The sequence below is a fragment of the Pecten maximus genome, chromosome 2 (assembly GCF_902652985.1).
Source record: "Pecten maximus chromosome 2, xPecMax1.1, whole genome shotgun sequence".
In the NCBI taxonomy this organism is placed as follows: Eukaryota; Metazoa; Mollusca; class Bivalvia; order Pectinida; family Pectinidae; genus Pecten; species Pecten maximus.
In genome coordinates, this window is record NC_047016.1 from 40,376,229 (window position 1) to 40,398,345 (window position 22,117).

At 33.4% G+C, this 22,117-nt stretch overlaps 1 protein-coding gene across 8 annotated transcripts in view; it reads left to right on the forward strand.

Annotated features, from left to right (window-relative positions):
• Window positions 1-22,117, forward strand: part of LOC117322068 (collagen alpha-5(IV) chain-like) — a 39,689-nt gene that overhangs the window by 12,522 nt on the left and 5,050 nt on the right. Inside the window, exons 4-28 of one of the 8 annotated variants that reach the window (XM_033876800.1) lie at window positions 335-469; window positions 4,078-4,107; window positions 4,533-4,583; window positions 5,184-5,267; window positions 5,836-5,886; window positions 6,325-6,375; window positions 6,715-6,771; window positions 7,042-7,086; window positions 7,439-7,510; window positions 7,873-8,097; window positions 8,420-8,479; window positions 8,615-9,040; window positions 9,186-9,248; window positions 9,564-9,611; window positions 10,476-10,541; window positions 10,714-10,752; window positions 11,296-11,706; window positions 12,041-12,091; window positions 13,365-13,397; window positions 13,788-13,820; window positions 14,291-14,326; window positions 15,074-15,109; window positions 20,175-20,294; window positions 20,696-20,746; window positions 21,003-21,188. In XM_033876800.1, coding sequence (XP_033732691.1) covers window positions 335-469; window positions 4,078-4,107; window positions 4,533-4,583; window positions 5,184-5,267; window positions 5,836-5,886; window positions 6,325-6,375; window positions 6,715-6,771; window positions 7,042-7,086; window positions 7,439-7,510; window positions 7,873-8,097; window positions 8,420-8,479; window positions 8,615-9,040; window positions 9,186-9,248; window positions 9,564-9,611; window positions 10,476-10,541; window positions 10,714-10,752; window positions 11,296-11,706; window positions 12,041-12,091; window positions 13,365-13,397; window positions 13,788-13,820; window positions 14,291-14,326; window positions 15,074-15,109; window positions 20,175-20,294; window positions 20,696-20,746; window positions 21,003-21,188 — 2,460 coding nt within the window. Of the gene's footprint in view, window positions 1-334; window positions 470-4,077; window positions 4,108-4,532; window positions 4,584-5,183; window positions 5,268-5,835; window positions 5,887-6,324; window positions 6,376-6,714; window positions 6,772-7,041; window positions 7,087-7,438; window positions 7,511-7,872; window positions 8,098-8,419; window positions 8,480-8,614; window positions 9,041-9,185; window positions 9,249-9,563; window positions 9,612-10,475; window positions 10,542-10,710; window positions 10,753-11,295; window positions 11,707-12,040; window positions 12,092-13,364; window positions 13,398-13,787; window positions 13,821-14,290; window positions 14,327-15,073; window positions 15,110-16,055; window positions 16,101-17,416; window positions 17,896-20,174; window positions 20,295-20,695; window positions 20,747-21,002; window positions 21,189-22,117 lie in introns of those variants that run through there. The other 7 variants (XM_033876801.1, XM_033876803.1, XM_033876802.1 and 4 more) reach the window with 7 other exon arrangements.

Here is a 22,117-nt window from a genome sequence, read left to right on the forward strand (position 1 = left end):
ATACCAACTAACTTGCAAAGCAACGCTTATCAGGTTTCCGGATATAAATTATTGTGCACAATGCATGTTCGTATTAACATTAACATCAACTGTCTTGTTTATAGAATATTCAATCCTACAGAAAAATTTGCTGTTTAAAATTATCTTTGCTTTTATTTTTGCTAGTTCTTAGAAGCTGATAGTTTTATGTAGTATTGCTAACTTTATAATTATGTAGCTATATATTGGTATTGGGTTACGTTGCTAGAATATCGTTTCTTTTTAAAGGTATGTTTCACGATATGTTTTATTTTTTTTGCTAATCTCTTTGGCAATGCTCCTTTATTCAACTCAGGAAATCAACAACAGGTAGCTCCTCCGGAGCCAGCACCTAGAATAAATTTTCCTCAGACACTCCCCCCACAGGTTCAACGAGAGATGCAAATGTCGGGATTCGGAAGAATGGCAGGTGTTTCTCCGAGATTTGGAGGTGAGTAAGTTTATACTATGTTTTACTCACTCAAAGAAGCCCAAGTGTTAAATGTATTTGATTGGATGAACGAGGTTGAATTACCGGTAATTGTTTGTGTAAAAATAGATGTGCTTGTGTTAAGAAGATAAAATAATATTTTACATTTTCCCTCTAGACTGACACTGAAGTCTTTCTAAAAAGCATAACTTCAGGTATTAATTCTGAAGTCACAACGATTTATAATCTAAAGTCAAAACTTCGACCCTCAACGGCTGCATATTTGGTTATTCCATTTTTTGAAATGGTTACAATAAATGTAATCATAACATATTGGAGGGTTTGTAATAATCTTTAATAGAAAAAAAAACAAGTATTCATATTGATGGATATTCAACAATATGAATATACCTTTCATCAGGTATATCAACAATAGGAATATACCTTTTATCAGGTATATCAACAATATGAATATACCTTTCATCAGGTATATCAACAATAGGAATATACTTATTATTATATTAATAATAAACACACATTCTCTATTCTGCATGAAAAAGAACTTGAATGTCTAAATATTTTGCAGATCCGTCTAGATTTCCTGCCGAAATTGGATATTTACTTGCTTTATCAAATGAAATACCAATATAAAATTGTTGATCTGCAAACATATACCTTAAATTATGTGTTCTATTTGTGCAGTACAAAAGCATAGTGTATGGTAAATAAATTAAGTCGGATACACCTAGACTATTTCTAAGGTATATACATTATTCTTATCTTTTAATATAAGTTATTTTGGCGAATATTGTTGATCAACTAAAACGATAATGCAACCGTACAATAATTATGCATTGAACCTTGTCATTGTGGAAACAGTGTCGTCACTGCGCCACGTTTGACCGGAGGTCAGATTTTAGTCTCGGAAATCAAAAAGGTGTCTTCCGTGACACGTCGCTATATGGAACCAGGGAAATAATGCACTGTAATATATACAATTATCATATATATAAAAGTAAATGAACAGTCGTGTTAGATATTGTTAATGCCATTCTATGCTCTTTCCTATCAAACCTCTCGATTTCTGATTATCTCACCACTGGACAAGTAGTTATTATATAATGAAATGAAATTGTCATTATAATGCCGCAATTGGTATACTTACATCACATTAACTTGTATCATTATCTAATCTAAAAAATATTAAATAAAAAAGTCAGATCGGTAAACATACTTCAAAAGAGAATACATTTCTATTATGAAATTAATATTTTGATATATTACTATTAAAACTTTCTCTTTGTTAGCATTTGAATCTTTATACGAGATAATTGAGGTTGTATCAGGTGAGAATGGTGGTGCTTCTGCTTTTTGGAACTCGTTTTTGACAGCTAACAGTAATCCCTAACTTCTTACACTATGTCATGCTGACACGGAGTTTGGTGAGGGATGCAGTTTGTTCTTCACTTACATAAGCTAATCTAATTTAGTTTTAATTTACAAGGATGGTTCGTTGTCTCATCTTCCTGAGAAACACAAACTGCTCAAAGAAGGGTGTGTAGTAACTGTATATTCGGAAGAATGAATTAATAGACTGTGTCCAATGCTCTGACGTCAATATGTATGACATTACTCCAAGAAGTTAAATGCGGTCAATATCAGCATATTACATATACGAAACTAATACCTGAAAACATCATTTTGTCTACAAGCTATATATTTTGAATATACATATATAAATATTTGCGATGACGTGACATTTTTTCTCACTTGTTTTTTTAACGATATGAGGTTTAATGATTAAATACAAACTGTCACATATAGAAAATGATTAAATGTTTACAACAACGCTTATAAATAGACCAAAACGGCAGTGGATGTATCATAATGTTTCAATTTGAGAGTTGAAAAAATACACCTGCTTTAACTGATATAAACATACACGGAACTTGACGTGATATATCGACCTTTTGTTGTTACATTCATTGATACAAAATATCTGTAGTGAAATCATTTACTTAACAAGCATAAACACTTCGGTTTATTACACAAAGGAACTAATTAGTAATACTCATTATAACTCATCACCGCCTCATTCATTTTAACATCTAACTGTTAACAATTTGACAAACTCTGTCCTGTATTTATTCTTGTTCCCATTACTACGATTCCGTGACATATGTTAACTTTTCATGATAAAATATTAACACAAGGTTTCGAGAGATGCAGACTAATGAAGATCATGGAAATGTTTGATTGTCCACATCCTGATCTCGTTTGGAAATCTTCTATATCTTTGCGCGATGTGACGTCACACATTTCCGATGCTTGTTGATACGCAAAGTGGTTCCATTGTCACCAGGCTGGTTCTCATTTCGAGCATGTGACAACTCGGAGTTGACCGGATTTATCGTTGGTGTCATCATATAAACGAAAAACGCTTACTCTTTCTGAACATCTGGTCTAATTCTCCTGTACTTTTCAAGGATCTTCATTTAAATATTTATTTTTGGTTAATATTTTGCCCTAATTTCATCAGTTTTGCGAGAAAGTACAGGTTTCGTTATTATGTCAGTATTCTGTGATGTATATCTGAACTCGTTTGTTCTAGTTAAGTTTTGACGATTTAAAAAATTCAAGTTCTGTTCTTTTAAAGGTACATAAAATGGAATAGAATACCCTGATTGTCATTTTTAGATATCTGGTAGTAAGATACTCATACTATGGGTAGAGGTGCTATATTGTTAACACAATTGCTTTAAATCTAAAAGACCCAAGTTGTTGAAATTTGGGATTGATGGTAAATGGTAAACACTGATAAAATGTGTTGATTGTAGATTGATCCGTTTTAGATATATTGATAAACATATCCACTGTCCCTTTATAAAGTATTATCTTACTAGGAGATGAGTCATCCTCGCTACAAACCTCCACAACGAGACCTATAATATGTAGATACCGACACTGTAACGTTCAAACTATTGAACCTATTTGCTGTGCAGGACCTCATGATAGAAAATAGATAAAAAAAAACTAACAAGGCAGCTTTGTATGCATTGTCAGCTTAACTTGATGAACTAAAATATTTGACCAGAGACTGTGTATGTTGCATATTGACAATATAATGAAAATGAAATGATGGGTCTGCTGCAATGACAGAAAACGAACTGTCACTGGCCTTTCGTTATAACTTGTTAACAGTTAAGGTGAGCAATTCACGATCAGGATTTTAGCTGGGGACGAGAAGGTTGCACGTTTCACGTGATCGATCGTATATTCATATATTCAAATCTCATTTTCTGCTTCAAATCTGCTATTGGCTCACTTCATCATGCACATTTTCTGAAGTATCGACGCTGTAGTGATATTTGTTTTGTTCTAAAAGTATTCTTTTAATATGTTATATTATATAATGATTTATTCATATTAATCATTTCCTGGAAACGTTTGCGTTCGATTGCAACGCATGTTTTTGTACGAAATGGAGGGTGCAAGATAAAGACAAAGGATAGCTGGTAATACTGTTACATGTTTATTTAATTAAAAGTTTTCTCTCTAATTGTTAAACATTACTACAAATAGATTGCAACAGAATAACACAATCATAATGACATTTTGCAATATTTCAGTCATGCCATCACAACCAACTCAACCGATCGGTAAGTGTTATGAACTTCCCTCCAAATTGATTAGTCAAACTCACACAAAATTATATATATAGCAATATATATAGCAATATGCTTCTAGGGTTCAAATCATTGCTCAAACGAGGTTAAGCACCTGTCCAATATTTCGTTTTTATCCATTTCTCCCGTGTTTTCCCATTTTGAATCGTGACTTTTGACCAAACCATCACTAACAATACAAATGAAAACGAAATAGTTGTATGATGCAATTTATATTTATTCTGTGGCATACGCGTACCCTTTGCTAAATTCTTTCTTTCCTTCTGGCTGGTATGTTAATTAAATTCATGAACGTTTTTCATCGGCTTCTTTCTGGTCATTTTGACTTTGTAATTCTATAAATACTATGGCAATATCTGATGATTTTATCAACGTCAATTTTCATTCTTCTCCATTAGCTCCAGCTATCAATGGGTCTCCAACGCTCTCATCTGCCGCCGGGCCTGCAGGTAAACTAAACCTTTTCCCCGTGTTTTTCCTATATCGTGCCACTTACTGTTCTGGAGATTTACCTCCTAAATTGTTATCTGATCATGTAACAAAATGTTTATGCCCGCCATCACTCTGTGATCTCTCTAACTCGTATCATATACATGTATTTGGTACCAGCACTGCATTCTTTTAAAATGTTTTATTTTAAGCTACATTGTACCTTACTGATATCAAGAGTTATCTCCCTTTACCACTCTTTGATATATTTTGAAAAATGCATCGCAATGATAGCTTTACGTGTGGCATAACACATTGCATTACATAATTATCTGCAGTTTAGGTATACTTCATTGTATAACAAAGTAGAAATTATTTGATATTGTTTTATTTTAGATGAAATAACCAGTTTAACAGGCTAACTTTACATATAAGCTATGCACTGAAAATCGAATCACATATTTACCTTTTTATTTAGAAACTAAATCGCTGGACCAAAAACGTTTGATTTAAAATGTAACACTCCAACATTGTTTAAGCATAAATTTACTATTCAATCAACAATCACTCGAGATTCTTGTCGTAAATAAGCAATCTGAATTTTGAAATTTTGTTTAAAGCGAGACCATCCCTGCAGCAACCACAAGAGCAACCACAGCAACCACAACAACCTCAGCAACCTCAGCAGCAGAGGCCGATACCAGGTACATACATTTTATAGAATTATTATGGATCTAGGTTTCTCGATTTCTTTGTTTAAAGAAAATATGAAAAATGTATTATATCATGCTAGTACAAGAACATTGGCCAGGTTGGCTTTGTTTGTTTTGATTCTATTTATATATTTTAAAAATGCATTCGGAAATTCGTTTAATAATTAGCAGCATGAAAAATTTCAAAGTAAATAACTATTTTATAATTATTTGATCGTTTTATATGGAGTTAAAACATTAAGATGTTAATTTGTATACCTATATGCGTTTATTTATGTATATATCTATACTTAATACTTTAGCATATTCTTTATCTCTCTATTTATATGTGATAATAAATTTTACTTTGAAAACAATTGTTTTTCTTTTTGTGGGATCTTTATCATTTATTAACACAAGGTTGGAATGACTGTAATTTTTCAATAAAAAGAGTCAATAGTTTAATGTTCTGTGATTTTTGTTGCGACACTGAGGAAGCGTAACATCCATTAATATTTTATAAAGAGTTTCCATGAATGATAGAGGATATTTGTGCTTATCTACTCTTCTGTTGTTCTAGGCAACCAGGGCCTACAAATGCCACCTCAAGTGCGAGGATTATTTGGACAAGGTAAATATTTAAAAAAAAAAAAAAAAAAAGTACTGATACTCTTTACCAATAACGAATTAATTTACATTGTATATCGTATATATATATTTGATGTAACAAATTTTAATATACCTCAAGTTTATTTACTGTATATAGATGTAACCATGTTAAATTGATTTTATACCTAGACTTCGCTTAGCTGTGTTCTCCTGTGTGTTAGTCTGGGAGCTAAAACACCCCTGTCGGACTAAGACACTATAAGATAATGTAAGGTATTTTTAGTTCTTTATTTCATTTATTTAACTTAAGTAATTTCCCTTAAAACTGTACATATGTTTTTCACGTTAATATCCTAGACCATACTTTAAAATTGAAACTAGGTAAATGTGCATAACGTATCTTGTTGTAAACAACAGTATCGATAACAATGGCTTATTATTGCTTTGTGACATGTTACAGGTAGAATACCACAAGAGATGATTCCCCCAATGTTCAGGGGTGGCATGCAAGGTAACTAAATGTCATATATGACTTACAACACTGATGTTACAAGTTATAGTTCAATTACACCTGTATATTCACAAAGAAAAAAACTGCGAGGTCATTTTATATGGCAGTTTAACATTGACTATATATACGAACTCGTAAAGCACTTCATTTAGCGCAACTTTTAATGGGCTAACAAATAATAATATTGTTGAAGAAAGCAGTAAAACAAATCTATAATAAGCGCGATCCTAATTCAGCGGAAAGCCTATCGTCTTAAAATAAGGTAACCGCTTAATAGTTTTACAGTATATGTCATACAACCAACAGAAGCCTTTATATATATGTTTACTCCTGTATCAGGTCCAATGGGAGGCCCAATGTTTCCGGGTGCTCCACCGGTCATGCCAGATATGACAGGTGATTACGATCAAGCATATATTTCTATAACTTGTAGTTTTGAAATAAACATAAAGCGAAACCTATAAGAAATAAGAAAAAAAAAAGAAATTAAAGAATGCAATCAGAAATAGAAAATAACTTCAACTTAAAAATGACTTATATCAACAATACTAAATTAAGTTCAATTGAGGAAATTTAAAAGATGACTTATTGATTTAAAATCTAAAAAGCAATATGAGATTACCTTACAGTGCCATCTATTTTCAACTGATGTTTTCTCTAAAACAGGACAGCAACAGCCGGCACAACAAAATGGCCAACAGCAAACTGCAGGTAAAGAATTGGGATCGTTTAATATCTTTTAAACTGAATATATTTAATTCAATACATCTAATACAATTTATAATCTAAAATTCATGTCCGCCTGAATTGAAGCGTGTGGGATTGATAATCTCGTAGATTCTCGTGATACCGTATATAGGGATATCTGGATCATATTTGCTTCTAGTGAATATTGAATTTATGCACATTCCAATTTGAAATATAGGCTATTTAGACCGAGATGTTTTAATTTGACTTGTTTCCACTATTGAATGTTAACACAATTGATTTTTAAATTGTCATTGTTCAAGATATTTTTGAAGCATGAATGAACGTGTCATTATTATCAATACATCATTTTCAGGCCAGACAGCAAATACACCAATGACTCAAAATCAGCCTCAGCAGCTTCCTACCCAACAGCAAACAATGCAGGGTATTTGGTATTTTTGTTTACTTGTAAAACGGATATGGTACCTGAATGAGAGCATGTTGTTTTCTTCCTTTGCAATACCAGAATACTAAATAGATATTTTAGGTTTAAATGTTCCTTTTACTAACGAACTTTTCACAACTGATCTATGCTTGAATCTCTCCAGTACTTTGTGTAGATCGGAATGGTCACTGGTATAGGGAAATGCATTTCATGAATCCTTTTCCTATTAAGATTTCTAAGCGAATGCACGCTTTTCCCTTCTATTTCAACTATTTTGCAATTTCACTTTCTGAAAAAGTCTATGTAAAAACTGCATGCGTTTCTTACATTCTTTTCTATCCTGATCCTCGACTATTTCAAAGGAATGCAACAAAATGGAATGCCACCTATGGGTATGCCAAATATGGGTATGTTTCCGATGGGCATGCCAAATATGGGAATGCCAAATATGGGGATGCCAAATATGGGAATGCCGAATATGGGAATGCCGAACATGGGCATGCCAAATATGGGAATGCCTAACGCAGGCGTACCAAATATGGGTATGCCCAACATGAACATGCAAAATATGGGCATGCCACAGAATGGTAAGTTTTTCTTCAAAACCTGCATGATTTACTTTAAATGGTTTTGTTTCTTTCAATGAAATTTTATCATGGATTTTTACTGCACGATTTGTTTTAAACTCGGAGACATGGCATGGATATTTCACCCTGTATGTTTTCATGAATTGTTTTTCATTATGAGGACACATGGATGCTATTTTATCCTTCATATTGTTAAAGTTCTTGTGAATCATTTTCCATATCAAAAATACTTTTTCGTCTTAAACAACAAAAACATTAACTTTAAAAAGAGTCAGTTATCCGTGTGTGAAATATTGTGCTCTTGTTATTTCTGACAAATCAGGACAAACCAATATTCCCCAAATGAGGCCAGGAGTTCAACAACCTTTCGCTAACGGACAACGTGAGTAGACAGTAGATTCCTCTGATCATTTTAGTTTTGTCTATCTTTGAACATAATTTAATAATGTTTGCTAGTCATGATTGGGAATTTTAATGTTGCATTGCGATTTACTTGGTAATCTTTTTCGTGTCGTAGAGTTCGGATCCCCTGCTATGTCTGGTTTACCTAATCAGGGTGGAAACATGGCTGCAAACAATGCAGCGCCACAAACACCGATGCAACCAAGAAGGCAAGCAACAAACCAAATGACGACAAACCCAGCAATGTCACAAAACGGTATGCCGAATGGCATGAATCCTGGAATGCCCAGACAATTCCCCATGCCTGGCATGTTCCCAGGTAACAACTTCAGAGGCAGAATGTCGGGAGGAATGCAAGGAATGCCAAGAATGCCAGGAGGTATGCCTGGAAATATGCCGGGTATGTCAGCAGGTATGCCGGGCATGCAAAATATGCCTAGTGGAATGACAGGGATGCCGAGAGGTATGCCAAATGGATTTCAAGGAATGCCCGGAAGGATGCGAGGAATGCAATTACCGACGGGATTACCACAACAGGGAGGTGTGTGACTTGATATATTTCATATAAGAGACAACATTCATTCATGAAAGTTATATACATCATTTATTGACGAAATGTTTATGTAATGTCTTATCTATTTCTGTATAGCTGATTGTCCTTAATTAACAGGATGTTTTGTTTTCAGCTAGGGGTGCCCAACTCCCTACTCCTGGTATACCAAATTTACCAGACAACATGCCGATACCAGGTAAGTTTTCTTTCATTTTTGGTTAGCCGTTTGGTAAAGCATTACCAGACATTGTTAAAATATTGTATTCATTCAAATATGAGCATTTCATGTATTCTTTTTTATGTGTAAGATTTAAAAGTTTGATAATATTATATGGTTAATTACCTCATTTTATATATTTGTTTGAGGCCTATTTGTTTTCCCTCTCTATCCTTTTCCCCTCCCCCGGAGCAGGAAGAAACAGCTGTATGGCGCATTTCTATATATAATGTCCGGTTTGTTCTTTACACGCTAAGTATGTTTAACATTTAACTTCTTTTTGTTATATTTTAGATCTACCTGGAAGCCCCCAGCAGCCTTCATCTGCGTCCCTACCAGCACGTGAGTATTCGCTATATCTGTTGATAGGTGTATTGACTTTAGCTTTAGTCCTATCCTGTTGTTTGCTTTTTTTGCTTGCGTTGAAAACCAAACTGAAGAAAATCATAAAATGAATCTACAACAGAATACTGTAAACGTCGTTATTTACGCGAGGGAAAATTTACACTTATTACACGGAGTCCTTTCGATCGCGAAAATTTTCCCCCACGCCTATTATTTGGAAATCAGTTTGCGTAATCCCGAATAAAAAATGGGTGGATCGATCGCGAAAATTACCCCAATGCGTATAGTTGACATATCGAAATCGCGAGAGTAACCCCCCATGAAAATAACCACGTTTACAGTACTGTATCATTTTATACAATTATGATTACATTTGAAGTTACTTTATTTCTCAAAATTCAAACGTAAAACAATTGTTTTTGGCGAGCCGCATTATATCGAATAACTGAAAATTGATCTTTTCATCATTAACTGCTGAGCTATTTTAAAGACTTTGAGCTAATTGATAAAAAAGTTCATACGATAGCTTTTAAAACAACAAATTTTCGTATTAGTATTCTTGACAATAGACTGTTTCTTAAATACCTGACTCCACACAAATATATTATTTTTGTTGATTTAGACATAATAACATCGATTTTGAGATCAAATTTCGATCATTTCGAGGAGGTTGCATTGCTTCTTGCACGGTATAATTAGGTTCGCTTTCCCTGTCAGTTACTAAAAATTCTTCAGAAATCATAAATTAATTCATTACGAACGACTTGGTTAGTAACGTTTCTTTTCCTCCCTAAAGTGTTAATGTATAACTATCGATCAGCCCTTTGAACAAGTTCTAAATGACGATTTACATTTACCCAGCATCTTTTGCTACACCATCTGCGCCTGGTTCCGGAGGCCTAAACAGACCCGTACCGTCATTCCCTGGTCAGTACCTGCGGTAATCAGTTAAACAATTTTTTCTATGTCTTTATTTGAGTCAGACAAAGTACTTGATACATGGTCTTTAAAAATGTAATGATTTTATTTCGACATAACATAATTATATATTTCCATCGCTAGTACATGCCCTCGACTAACTTTTTCTTTACTTTAGTAGGAATACAGCCATTCCCCGGTATGCTACCCCCAATAACAGGTAATTACTTTTGAAATACGTGCTCCACATCCATATGGTACGTCAGATCTACTTTTGTCATTGGGACAGGTATGTCCTATGTAAGACACTATTCTAGATTACGATGTAACACCTAAATGACAAACAAAAGTTCATTAGAGATACATACACTGTCCGATACTATATAGTGTATGCTTTGAGTCTTTGTTAAATTTCTTATCCAGAAATGGAATTAATACATTTTCCATTATATATTGTATACAATGGATATCCTTTCTACTATTGAAGAAACCACCGGTAGTTCTGTATACAATTATATATTTATTTTCCAGTTTCAACGTATTTTCTACGTATTTTGTGCTTATCATATTCAGCATTTCGATCAAAAAGAAAAAAATCGGATCAAGTTTCTTAAGAATATTATTATCTCTTCTTAGTATAATATTAGGACAAGAAGAAAACATAGTTAAAATATATGTATGTATAATCACGTAATACATGTACATAAACAAATATTAATAATGTACCTTTGTTATCATTCATTGTCATTATTTACATGCCCAGCTTCAGCTACCTCTGCTCCTCCTGCCCCTGCTGGCCCGGCCATGCCGGGTCGTCTTGGATTACCCGGACCCCTTGCATTACCTGGACCCCTTGAATTACCCGGACCCCTTGAATTACCCGGACCCCTTGCATTACCTGGACCCCTTGAATTACCCGGACCACTTGAATTACCTGGACCCCTTGAGATGCCTGGACCCCTTGAGATGCCTGGACCCCTTGAGTTGCCTGGACCCCTCGAGTTACCAGGGGCTGCTAATTTACCAGGTCCCTTGGCCCTGCCGGGACCAATCGAGACATCAAATCCTGTCGAAATACCAGGTCCCCTTCCGAACCCCATTGGATTTCCAGGACCACTTGATCTTTCACGCCCTCTCGAACTCCCGGAGTCTTCAATTCCCTCAAACCCATTCAGTGAGTCGAGTTCACCTGCTTTGCCATGTAATTTTGATAATTAGTTCATCGTTTTCTCTTTTTTTTTAATCTTGGCATATTGCCACTTTTATTTGTTGTTGTTTTTTTGTAGTATACAAGCATTAGATTTTAGTTAAATCAACAAAAAACACTTCTGTTACCACATGTTGATTATTGTAATTATATACTTAATGATATTTTATCGTCATATTAGTACAGACACATTTACTAATATTTTAATTGAAATGTCCATTGCATTTACAGGTTAATTATCTAGATCAGCATTCTTTTTCCATACACGGTTTAGTAATATCCATCAATTTTTACAAAACAGATGGGAAACCGGAAAATAAATCCGAAAATATGTCCAACTTACCTGGAACAGGTATGACTATCACTTTGTTTGCGTGAACATTGTTGATGTTAAAATATTTGCTACGATAACACGCATAATTTAACCGTTTAATTCGCAATGTATTGATAAAACTCTAAATACAACTATTTTTACTTATGTTTAAACAAGGTAGTTGACGAGTTTCGTTTCCTAACTAACGCAACTATGTTTTAACATTTGCTTTCAACTTTTTAAAGAGGTGCTGATCGGCCATGCTTATTTCTTTCCAAGATCATTTCATTTCAGTTATGAATGTATCAACAGATGGCTTCAGGAATTGAAATATCGCTTTCCTCTGTTTGCATAATTCACGACTAACGTGGTTGATGCGTAACATGATGTTTGTTCGTTTTTGACTAAAGTAGCTGTTGTAAATACAAAATGAAGTGATATTTGCTCGATAACATAGCTGATTTATTTGGATTGATATACTGCTCTTCATTGGTTGTACTCGAAACACGTATTCATTGTATCTGTAAGTTCCTTACTAACATCTGTGATGCCTACCTGATCCTACCTAGCTGATGCGCTCATCTACGTTTATCTAGTGCGTGCAATTTCATATTTCTAGTGCGCTTATTTATATTTTTTCTAGTGCGCTAATTCATATTTTATTGCGTTCATATGCATATCTCTACTGCGCTAAGGTATACATATCTAGTACGTTCATTCATATATCTCTAGTGCGCAGATTTACATTGTTCTAGTGTGCTGATTTGTATATCTCTGGAGCGCTAATAACATTGTTCTTCTGCGCTAATATATAGTTTTCTAGTTTGTTCATTTGTTTATATCTTGTCCTATGATTGATATATTTTTATAATTAATTCTATATATCTATTGCGCTGATTTATATTTTTTCTAGTGCGCTGTTTTATTGCGTTTATATGTATATCTACTTCGTTCATTCGTATTTTTCTACTGTGCTAATTTATATTTTTCTAGTTCGTTAATTTGTATATATCTGGTCCTGTGATGTATATTTTTTCTAGTTCATTTGTATATCTCAAGTGCGCTGATTTATGTATTTATCTTTTGCGTTCATTTATGTTCATCGCAACTAAGTAGAATATCTCCGTTTAATAAAATATGTGGTTAGTGCTAATACCTTTACATCTAGATATATCATGTTACGTCAGCTTATACTTTTCTTCAATGTTTTACTTACTCGTGATCATGTATACTATAATCACTCATGATAAATTGCACTTTCATATAACACTAGCAAATATTTTAATCATATTTTATTTCTCTTCGTCTATAGATTCCTCACCAGTTCAAGTGCCAACTTTCCCAGGTATCTGATTTTTCTAATCAATTTTCAACTTTAAATGGATATCATGTATCATTTATAAGAACATAAACATAATAATTATGTGTGTTTAGATGCGTGTTCGAAGATAATTCAGTAATGATCACAATTGAAGCCAAACTAAAAAGATGTATTTAAAGCATGTGCATATAATCAGGGCGCGCTAAAAGTGTTACAGTAGCTATTTAGTAGCCGTGACAAAATGCTTTCATTTGGTTTAAGGATGAGTGAATTGTGTTTAAGAGAAATGTATTCTAGCAATTCCTCTTCATTTCATATGCTCCGTTTTGACCAATCATCTTATCTATAATGATGATAATCTAATGATAGACTCTGGTCGGAAACATTATTACAGTATTTCATATTGATTTCTAGGTTTGGATCTTCCCGGACTACCCCCTTCGAATGGTATGTAATTTCGTGAATATGTTACATATTGGGAAAGACAATACTTATAGAAAAAAACCACTAATAATGGGATGTCCCCTTTGCACATAATTTGGTGACTAACATAAGTGTTGATATTGAGATTCCCTTACACATAAATATGGAACACACGAAATTCCCTACTAGTGCTAATAGTATATTTGACTATTATTTCCACTCCAAAATAAGTACCGTACTTACATTGTATTTGTGAATCAATCATTATCTGTGTACGTCTGATCCTCGTTAGAGCTCGTATATCATTTACTGATATCAAAGAATACATCTAACTTAAAAAAAAACAGCACACCATTGAACTATTGTTGAAATGGTCATTAATTATGGTATAATAATTTAAAATACTAATCTTTTTTAATATTAACACGTCACCATTTCTAATATTACGTCTTCTTGAATACTAAGTTTTCGTTGAACTAAACTTATAATTTGAGGTACTGGAATCCCTATTTCCTTACAAGGAAGAATTGGTATGTACCATTCGTCTTTCACAGAATCATGGCTGAGGAACGCATACAAAAATGCTACAGCTCTGCAGCAAATATCAATGCTTAATGCTGTATTTTCTGAGAATTTCTATACCATGTAACAGCGTCTTAACATTCACATGGTACATAAACATGCGTAAGAATTGCCGATTTCATTAAGATACAAAAATTAAAACTCGCATATTTGTGAATTGAAAACATCATGCATGTTTTTTTTATACAATCCACACTCACTTTGGCTTAAGAACTGCTGTTTTCAGATAAATGAATGGGAGCTTTCGCGCTTGCGCCAAAACCAAGAGACCATTTATTTTTCTATTGCCTACGATATTGAATGTGTTTTTGCCTTTTTCAAATGATTATAATGAATTTGATCAAGATTCGTTGATGTATTTGTTTTAGTGAAATGATACGCAAATGGTCTGAAATGAATTGATAGTAAATAGCTTATTATAATACTGTATGTTTTCTAATTTATCAGTAAGGGATGTCGGTTGTGGATTAACTTGTAGACAGGAAATAAATACTCATATTTTATATTATTTTTTCTTCTGTCATTGCTGATGGATAATTTTCCTGTATCACATAACTGAACGTTTTCTCGAAAATGAAATAGTACACATTACTTTATACCCTGTAACCATTGTGGATGTATTTCTACTCATTAAAACAAAATGCTTATTGATATGAATTCGAAATTGAAATATAATTGATGCTTTTATCTCCAAGGTTTTGCCGTTGCCGACGCAGGGTCCCCGCCACCAGGTAAGACTTAATTTGTTTTCACAAATATGTGGTTATTACACACATGGACCTGTATACTAAGAAGAAATTTATCAGCCATTATTAGAAAAAAACAATTCTAAGAAAAATTGGAACCTTTACAAAATGCTGACTTTACCTCGGTTTGTTTTACAATACACTTCTGCAGATAAACCTCACACCTCCTTATATGGCAGCAAGTTTTGCTTACTCGGAGTAAATGACACAACAATGTATTAGCGAAATGTGTCTAATCTCTTGGATATATACATCTAACACAAATCTTGATTAATGGTGGGACGAGAAGGTTAAACTACTTTTGTCGTTGAGAAAGCAAAATTATTCGAGTCTTTTGTTTTGGTCAACGAAACCAAAGACGCATGGCTTGATAAATCACATGCCCCTTATAGGGTTTTCATAATAAACAGAGGTCAGTTATCACGTGACGTAAACTTGACCAATGAAATTATGTTCCAAAATACCGGGAACTTCAAATCATATACTCAACATAAAGATACACGTTTGTAAAAAAAATCTATTGCTATACTTTCATTTTTTATATACACAAATATCTGTTGGAACCTGTTATTGCAAAATTTAGTGATGTACTATGTTGGTAAATGTGACTTACAATCGCTATACAGTATCGTATATTTACTGAATTTAAACTATTGAAATACTTATTGAGGTCCTATTGAATAAGAATATGTATACAATATGAATGTTTCATGCTATGCAGTATATGTTTTTGGACAAGCTAAATCGAAATTGCATTCATTGAATATCCCTATTTGTTTCGAAAAGAGATTATGTACCTAGTGCCTGCGATATTCCGCTGCGGATAAACTGTGACCTATTCGAGTATTATCATGATAAAGTATTATTTACATTAGAGGACTTCTTAATTGAATAAAATTGATATGGCTACCCCATGTGTGGTCTTCACCAGGTTTATTTCCAGGCATGAGAGGTCGATTTTTTGACGGTCCACCTGGTAAGATAAAGTAGTAGCTAATTAACGCATAACCTTTCCAATAGTAAATAGTTAGTATATGGTGGTCCAGCAGTTAATGATAGTGTTAATTGCTACTATAAGTTATATGTAGTACATTTAACATTAGGTTTGTTGTAGCAATACTGACTGTCAAATGTTTAGGCATTGTGTAGCTTTGGGAATGTACATAGTTCTTCTTGCCTTGTGTGCTTTTTTTTCTTCACATCACTTATAATCAGATGAAATTGGTAGTAGTGAATTCAATCTTATGTTAGCGACAATGTACCCTTTATTGATATACTGACAGCCATGTGTAATTTGTTTGTTTACTTGGGATACTGTAGTAGTTTTGTAATATACGGGATACCCGTTGTGTATGTCATATGAGGCAATTGGTGAAAAGTGGCTTTTTACGAAAACACAGGATAGACCGTTATCTGAGCATAATCAGAAAAAAAACCCATTAAAAATCAAATTGCTTGAAATACTATAAAAGCTCCGTAGTCGGTGCATTACCCAGTCTTGTGTATTTCAAAATATTTGTATCATGATTGTGCTAAAGTTGACATATTAACACAGTGCGATAACGATTTAATCAAATCTTCTGCATAAGCTTAAAATTTCACACGCGTTTGTTGTGTTGAGGTAAACTTTGAAATTTGACAATAATATGATGAAACGTGTCAGAAAACCTGTAGTGGAATTTCCACAAAAAAATATGTGTTTTATTTACTGTACATGTTGTTTGTTGTTTTCTTTGATAAGTCCTTACTCTTCCTTTCAATTGAACTATGACTTCTATGGTGCATGTTTTCTAAATTTCCTGTCTTTGGTGCTCCACGTTTCCACTTAATAGTTATTTTAGTTTTTCTGTGATTTGGTATTTCGGTATCTTTTCAGTAATTCTTGTTCAGTGTTTTATAAAATGTATTGATTATTAAGAAAGCATGTGTTTACAATACCTTACTGCTAGTTAATTAGTTAGTTATGTAGTCAATTAGCTATGAAGATAGACTATTATATACATGTATATCACAGCTGTTATTGTTACAAAAATATAATAAATTATGCATTTTTAATTATTAAGCCAAAATTGATATTTTCGTATTATTTAAGTGAAAGATATTGCTATCATTCATATTCATTGCCAAATCTGGTTTATATAATTTATCACATGCGGATACCGTTACTTTATTGTTAATGTTAAAATCAGCATCATCTATTGCAATTTTGACCTGTTTTCTTTATTACTTACTCTTTACTAAACCTTTGTTCTTTTCTCTGTAACTTTGCATGTTCTAACCCTTTTCTCTCAGGTGTTGGTGCTGCTGAGCCAGTGTCAAACATAACACCACCACCTCCTTCCTCTTCTGACTTCTCACCAAATTTGCCATCTGAACCTGATGCGATACTTGGCGTAGGAGGAACCCCTCCTGGATTTCCTCCATTGGACCTTGGTGGTTTTCCAAGTCTAGACAATTCAGCACCGTTTCCAAGTCTAGACTCGGCTGCGCCGTTCCCCAGTTCAGACTCTCTGCCTATAGGCGGTGACATTCCAAATCCGTCTAATTCTAAGACAGACATTGTAAATGAATCTCCAGTGGATCCGTTTCCTTTTAACACCGCTGGTAAATAGAAAATATCTGTGTGTGACGCACTGCCCTGTCTATGCACTACAAATAAACATATATACGTCGCAAGGAGGCACGTTTTGCAAAACACCGATGTATTTGCCCGGAATTCACATGCTTGTACAACATTGTATCAAAATTTGCATAAAATATTCCAAACACTATTTTGTTGTCTTTTGTACTGGAGCAGACCAGATATAACACACTGCTGTGCACGTTAAGGAAATCTGTTCATGGCATATGAGGGACACACATGCTTTGTCCTACGCAATGAATGTGTTTTTCGCTGCAGTATCACATATCGCATGCAGTGCTTTACGTTTTAAGCTAAGTTGTCAGCGGGTATATTCTTCAAAATAATCTTCAGAGAGTTTTGATGCGAGATATGTACCGATGCATCTTGTCGCAGTCTAGAAAAGCTTGGAATTTCTTATCGTGTAGTAACATATAAATACACATTGCTTCAAAATAATATCATAAATGTTATACGAGGCAGGCTGGCTGTTGAAATTATTTAGCACTGGTTATAGTACTCGTTCAAATGACATTCTAGCGGATTATGAAATTGTTGGATATTGGAATGCATAGCGGGTGACAATTTGTGTGTATGTTTTGTGAAGCATGCCGATAATAAATGGTAAACAACATGTAACTGCGTTTTATCTATATACCTTGGAAACTTCCTAAACTACTGCTTTAACATGATATATCTTATCCCTCAATGAACAAATTTGTATGTAAGGGGTAACTTTTACATATTTCTATGTTATTTATATCCGCCCTCCTAGCTTCATCAACATTTATTAACATAATTAAATTCAAATATTTGAAAATTAGGTGTTTTATTTTAGAAACTATGGAGCGTAAGATAAAATAAATCAAGTTCTTATACAAAAAATCTTAAATTGAAGATATAACTACAATAAAACATCCAATCGGAAAATTTAAGTGAACAAGCGTCACGAGTTTCGAGACTGGCGTGACTGTTAATAAGATATTTTAACAAGATATGTTTCTGTATGTTAATAACTAAGTCGTATTTGTCTGAATCTGCTGTATAGGCAGAACATGACAATAACATACTGAATCAATTGATTATCAATTGGATTCTTTCTCATCCTTGAAAAGGATCTTCATAAAGCTATTATGACACTAGCAAATGTCTCCAACTCATACGTCTTTAGTGTAAAGAATGTCAAGGGTATGTTGATTACACTGGTTGAAAAGCGCCAACATGGACTTGTTGTAGTGTTTCTATATAATTGTTTTAACTACAAAGAATCATTTTATCCATTCCGAGGTTTGCTGAATTAAATGTTTTATATATCTAGTCAATTTGTTTGGTTGAATCTTATTAAGCCTCTGGACTTTACGGTTTGGAGATTGTCGCCCTTTGACTTAGTGATCTGGTGTTATGTGCAACTATATCGTACATAATTATCATGTGTATGTTTCATGAACTGTTTATTGGTTTGGTTGCTCTCACAGGAATTTCCTTTAATTTCAAAACCTAATGAGCGTCTTATGACCGGGTTTCAATTTCTATGATGCTATTAAACATTTATTTGTGTTTTATGTAATATTATGTTAAAGTATACGTTCTTTAGTTCTCAGCATAAATATATGTGAAAGCTTATCAGCCATACTGTTTATCCATTTATGTCAATTTCAACTTTATGGCATAACAAACAGAGTACGCATTAGAATGTGAAATATTAATGATACAGAAAATCCCCAAAATTCAAAATTTCGTCCATTCGGCGTAAATAAAAAGCCTGTGCCATACGTAGTTCTGTTAAAAGGGCCCGCCATAGTATGCCGTCAGAATTGATTCAAACAGAACAAGATCTGAATATGAATCATGATAACTTGTTAATGACTATATTTTTATCATTTAAGTAATACGTAGCTTGTTCAACTAGAAACCCTACCGCTTTTACCACATTCCTTTGTCATGATTGCAGCAAAATATATAACGAAGTAAAAAAAAAAATAAAAAAAGCTGAAATGAAACAAAAGAAATAAACAAAATATAGATATAAAAATAAATGAATGAAATAAAAAAATAAATAAATAAATAGATAAATAGAAAAAGAAAAAAAAAACTTGATTATTTCCCTTCAAATTACGAAAATTGATGTTAATTCATTTGCGATTTACGTGGTTGTATTACGTCATGCGTCACAGTGACGCTAGTGGTACTTCTACATCGAATCAGGTTGTATTTTTTGCGATAACAAAATGTTTACGACAAAATGTGTACGACAAAAACAACATATTCTCATTTGGTATTTGTTTTCCTTTCGGCAACACCATTGAATACCAAAATTCTTTGCCTCGATATATATAAACTGACAAAACATGACCATTACAGTTAGCTTAAAGTTATAATATATGATAAGGTGGTAGCTTAATGCTAGTTTGTATACACATTTCCTTCCAGGCCCCTTCCCTGGTCCACTCCCTCCCCCTTCCCCTCCACCCGTGATGCCGTTCCAAGAAGTACCTACCTCCGAACAGCTCGGCATTGAGCAACCGTTAATTCGACCTTCACCAGGCTCAAGTATAATTTTTGCCTATTTTCTTTCAATTTGTTTTTCCTCGTCTTCAATTAATGTTTTATATGGAGCTTCTCTTTGGTGCAATCGAAATATTTTGTACAATGTGACGTTAACATATGTTCTATTGTTGTGACTTGTATACGAAATAAGCCCAAGAATTTTCCGTTCAATATTGTAAATGGCGTTATATATGAAATCACATCTTGATGCAAAACGTGTTTCAACAATTATTGGTAATCGGAATGAAAATGTGTGCAGACATTTCATCGATTTAAAAAGATATATACATTTAGCCATTTCCACAGGGGTCACAACTACTGTATAAAATGTGATAAATTACGACACAACTGCCTTCGAATTCTCTTTTTTTTAAAAACATTTTAATGCCTTTCATTTGATACAGGAAGCGTCTTCAGTGATACTGGAAGCATTGGGTTTATACCGGCTGTCACAGGTAATATTATAACATAGCCTTATTCAGGTGATAATACGCTATTACTGGGATGGTTGCTTAATGATATTTAATTAACTCAAGGTAAACATTTTGTCTAGTTTACCGGAGTTCTACTGATAATCAACCAGTGGAAGGGAAAGTTCGATTGTTTTTATTTTTTTATTTTGTTTTCATAAATTGTCTTTTCGACTTCATTTTCCTGTTGTGTGTATTTTATTAAATACTTCAATTCCATTATGATGTGTTTGTTTTGCAGGTGGTGTCCCATCTGAGCCTGTGCCCAGTGTCGCCATTGCTCCACAGGACCCCATACCACTGGATGTTCCCCCGCCAGGCACCACTGGTGTGCTTGGAGTGCCAGTAGAGGGCGCTCCTACCCAAGATTCTACTATGTCTTCTGTCCCACAAATCCCCTCACAGCCTGCCGTCAGCAAAACCAATAGTAAGCTAGATTTTTGTAACCTTTGTTATTGACATAAGAAAGTACCAAATTGTCTTTAAAAGCATCAAACATTTGTTCACACGAAGTATTAGGAAGCAATTGACACCGAATCCTTTCAAAGTGCAAAATAGCAAATATGTTTATTAATGGAAAAACAAACAAAAACAAGTAAACAAGGTAATGCGTGTTAACGGAACTGTATTTGAACTCATAGTTGCTAAAATGTGGGTAAAATATTATCAAAACATTAAAAATACGTAACATGTTTGTCAGAAGTTAATTGCTACCAAACAGTTTAGAAAATGTAAAAAAAAAAAACAAGGGTAAAATAACACAATAAAGTAAAATGTGGTTTTGCATATTTTGACGCGACATAATACTGTATTTATTTTAAAAAATCGCATCAGACTGTTTTTGCTTATTACTGTTAAAGGACATGTGTGAATATATGCTATAAGTACTAATTAGCAAAACTTCCTTGTCATGGGGATGCAGAAGATATATATTCTAATATACGTATATTACGTATTTTTATTTTTTTTAAATATGTATTTAGATTATTTAATAAGATTATGCATCAACACTAATTCCATTTGTTCACTTAATGTAATAACGTTTCGCAGATATTTGGCATTTAAATCAATGTATATAATGATGAAGTCTTTATTAAATTTAAATCAAGCTTTAGAATATGTTGTCTTAGCGTAACTGGCCATTCACTCTTCACAAATTATAAAATACATCATTTTTTTGTATCTTTGTTTATGTTCTCATTTTTCACATGTACACATTCTCAAATTGTATAAGTTTACGTATGTAAATATATTTCATTGTATATGATATGTCAAAGGGAAACTATCAAACATAAAATGAGCTTTAATTTTGAAAATGTCTTGATGCAATATCTTTTATGAATTAATCAAAGGTAA